The sequence below is a fragment of the Littorina saxatilis genome, linkage group LG13, assembly GCF_037325665.1.
Source record: "Littorina saxatilis isolate snail1 linkage group LG13, US_GU_Lsax_2.0, whole genome shotgun sequence".
Classification (NCBI taxonomy): domain Eukaryota; kingdom Metazoa; phylum Mollusca; class Gastropoda; order Littorinimorpha; family Littorinidae; genus Littorina; species Littorina saxatilis.
Window position 1 is genome coordinate 38,024,038 of NC_090257.1, and position 3,752 is coordinate 38,027,789.

General features: G+C 45.4%; 1 protein-coding gene across 1 annotated transcript in view; it reads left to right on the top strand.

The window, feature by feature from the left end:
• The first annotated feature begins 2,259 nt into the window (after positions 1–2,259).
• The window catches only part of LOC138946093 (sushi, von Willebrand factor type A, EGF and pentraxin domain-containing protein 1-like), a 15,651-nt gene continuing 14,158 nt past the window's right edge, over positions 2,260–3,752 (top strand). Inside the window, exon 1 of the mRNA XM_070317602.1 lies at positions 2,260–3,007. Within this exon, the coding sequence (XP_070173703.1) occupies positions 2,941–3,007 (67 nt within the window). The 5' untranslated portion in view covers positions 2,260–2,940. The remainder of the gene's footprint in view (positions 3,008–3,752) is intronic.

Here is a 3,752-nt window from a genome sequence, read left to right on the forward strand (position 1 = left end):
AATGCTATTTTCACATGGCGAATCGTGTTTTCATTCAATTTGAAATGCTATTTTCACATGGCGAATCGTGTTTTCATTCAATTTGAAATGCTATTTTCACATGGCGAATCGTGTTTTCATTCAATTTGAAATGCTATTTTCACATGGCGAATCGTGTTTTCATTCAATTTGAAATGCTATTTTCACATGGCGAACCGTGTTTTCATTCAATTTGAAATGCTATTTTCACATGGCGAATCGTGTTTTCATTCAATTTGAAATGCTATTTTCACATGGCGAATCGTGTTTTCATTCAATTTGAAATGCTATTTTCACATGGCGAATCGTGTTTTCATTCAATTTGAAATGCTATTTTCACATGGCGAATCGTGTTTTCATTCAATTTGAAATGCTATTTTCACATGGCGAATCGTGTTTTCATTCAATTTGAAATGAATTTTGTAATGAAAATAGAAGAAATGAACTTCTCCAAGAAGTTACTCTGTGAAGTGTTCCCATTTCAGAACTTCTCTGTAATATGAAAGCAATGTGATGAAGTGATGTATTTTTGTTTAAAGTTTCAATAATCTTAGTGTCTAACTGACTGTCAGAGGTAGCACAATCTAAAACAGCAAACCAACTACCAAACACCCAACTTCTTTTGTGAGTACATCAAAAAAAGAGAAAACACCGTTCTGGTCACAATTTTAGATCTGGCCTGGCTTTTAAATGGGGTAAGACCATTCATCCACTTGGACAAATACCAAAAAACCCCAGCATGACTGCTTCCTGAGCAAATTGTAATTATTTAGAATGAATTAATTTTTTGAAAGCCATCAGTAGCTTAATGTTTAGATATTGATTTATGTTAACAAATCTTACTCTGTAGAACAGGCAGTGACGCTGCTGAGTTGTGGTATGTGTCCTAGTGGAGGAGATGACCGTATCCTAGTGGAGGAGATGGCCGTATCCTAGTGGAGGAGATGGCCGTATCCTAGTGGAGGAGATGGCCGTATCCTAGTGGAGGAGATGGCCGTATCCTAGTGGAGGAGATGGCCGTATCCTAGTGGAGGAGATGGCCGTATCCTAGTGGAGGAGATGGCGATATCCTAGTGGAGGAGATGGCGGTATCCAAGTGAAGGAGATGGCCGTATCCTAGTGGAGGAGATGGCCGTATCCTAGTGGAGGAGATGGCCGTATCCTAGTGGAGGAGATGGCCGTATCCTAGTGGAGGATATGGCCGTATCCTAGTGGAGGAGATGGCCGTATCCAAGTGGAGGAGATGGCCGTATCCTAGTGGAGGAGATGGCTGGATCCTAGTGGAGGAGATGGCCGTATCCTAGTGGAGGAGATGGCCGTATCCTAGTGGAGGAGATGGCCGTATCCTAGTGGAGGAGATGGCCGTATCCTAGTGGAGGAGATGGCCGTATCCAAGTGGAGAAGATGGCCGTATCCTAGTGGAGGAGATGGCCGTATCCTAGTGGAGGAGATGGCCGTATCCTAGTGGAGGAGATGGCCGTATCCAAGTGGAGGAGATGGCCGTATCCAAGTGGAGGAGATGGCCGTATCCTAGTGGAGGAGATGGCCGTATCCTAGTGGAGGAGATGGCCGTTTCCTAGTGGAGGAGATGGCCGTATCCAAGTGGAGGAGATGGCCGTATCCAAGTGGAGGAGATGGCCGTATCCTAGTGGAGGAGATGGCCGTATCATAGTGGAGGAGATGGCGGTATTCTAGTGGAGGAGATGGCCGTATCCAAGTGGAGGAGATGGCCGTATCCTAGTGGAGGAGATGGCCGTATCCTAGTGGAGGAGATGGCCGTATCCTAGTGGAGGAGATGGCCGTATCCTAGTGGAGGAGATGGCCGTATCCTAGTGGAGGAGATGGCGGTATCCAAGTGAAGGAGATGGCCGTATCCTAGTGGAGGAGATGGCCGTATCCTAGTGGAGAAGATGGCCGTATCCTAGTGGAGGAGATGACCGAATCCAAGTGGAGGAGATGGCCGTATCCAAGTGGAGGAGATGGCCGTATCCAAGTGGAGGAGATGGCCGTATCCAAGTGGAGGAGATGGCCGTATCCAAGTGGAGGAGATGGCCGTATCCTGGTGGAGGAGATGGCCGTATCCTAGTGGAGGAGATGGCCGTATCCAAGTGGAGGAGATGGCCGTATCCTAGTGGAGGAGATGGCCGTATCCAAGTGGAGGAGATGGCCGTATCCAAGTGGAGGAGATGGCCGTATCCAAGTGGAGGAGATGGCCGTATCCAAGTGGAGGAGATGGCCGTATCCAAGTGGAGGAGATGGCCGTATCCTAGTGGAGGAGATGGCCGTGTCCAAGTGGAGGAGATGGCCGTATCCTAGTGGAGGAGTGGCCCGCGAACCACATTCATGCGTTACTCTTATTGCTGACTGGAGGTGTCAGTTGTGGATGCTGAAACTGAAACCATTACTGAGGGGAATGTTCCTTTAACATTCGGAGGACAATAACCGCTTGAAATCGTTCAGGGGCCAATCAAAATCTCTTGCAGCTTTCTCGGTACCAGAAATGGTCCGGTAACCCCATTTGCGCGTTACTCTAATTGCTGACTGGAGGTGTCAGTTGTGGATGCTGAAACGGAAACCATGAATGGGATGAAAATACCTTCAACACTCGGTAGACAATAACCACTAGACATCGTTCAGGGGCCAATCAGGATTTCCGGCAGCTTGTTCCGCGAACCACATTCATGCATTACTCTAATTGCTGACTGGAGGTGCTAGTTGTGATACTTAAACGGAAACCATTACTGGAAGGAATGTTCCTTTAACCCTCGGAGGACAATAACCGCTGGAAATCATTCACGGGCCAATCAAGATCTCTTGCGGCTTGCTCGCTGCCAGAAGCGGTCCGCGAGCTACATTCATGCATTACTCTACCTGCTGGCGAGAGCGGCAGATGTGGATGCTGAAGGGGAACTATCAGCATCAATGGAACGCCTTTGTGGACCTCTGTCCTCAGCAACGTTGGTTGCGTTCTTTATCTTCATTTCCAATGGTAAGATTATTGTATATGTTCTTTTGTAAAGGGCCTAGATCCATAGGTTAGGCACTTAAAAATGTCCAGTTATTATTATTATTATTATTATTATTATTATTATTATTATTATTATTATTATTATTATTATTATTATTATTATTATTATTATTGGTTGAAGAAGGTATTTTAAAGAAAAGAAAAGAAAGTGCCTTAATTATTATGCGATGCTTTATGGTAAAACAATGTTTGATTTGGGTTAAATCTGTCTCAGAATGACATAATCAGATTGGCTGGTTGATTGGTGGGTTGGATGTTAAAGAGACAATGATCTGTTGCTGCTGGTTACAATAGAAAAGCTTCTTCATTGTCATAATCACAGTCATTATCATCGTCATCATCATCACCATCACCATCATTATCAGCCACCCGATGCATACACATTTGCATGCCCTTAAGGCCACGCAGAATACGGTATGCTGTGGCTTTAAAGGCCTCCTGGCGTATCCTGGGTATATTCTGTGGGGGCCTGCGGGCGCGAGCATGATCATGGGGAAATGGCCAATCAGAATATGTGTACAACAGGTGTATCAGCATCCTCATCATCATCATAGTCATCGTCATCAGCAGCAACAGAAGCAGCATCGCCGCCGTCGTCGTTGTCGTCCTCGTCATTGATGAGATTTGTAGAGTTGAAAACGTTTAATTGTCGCTTAATTGTTTCTATACTTATATAATTTAGTGTTTGTCAAACCAGCAGACACAT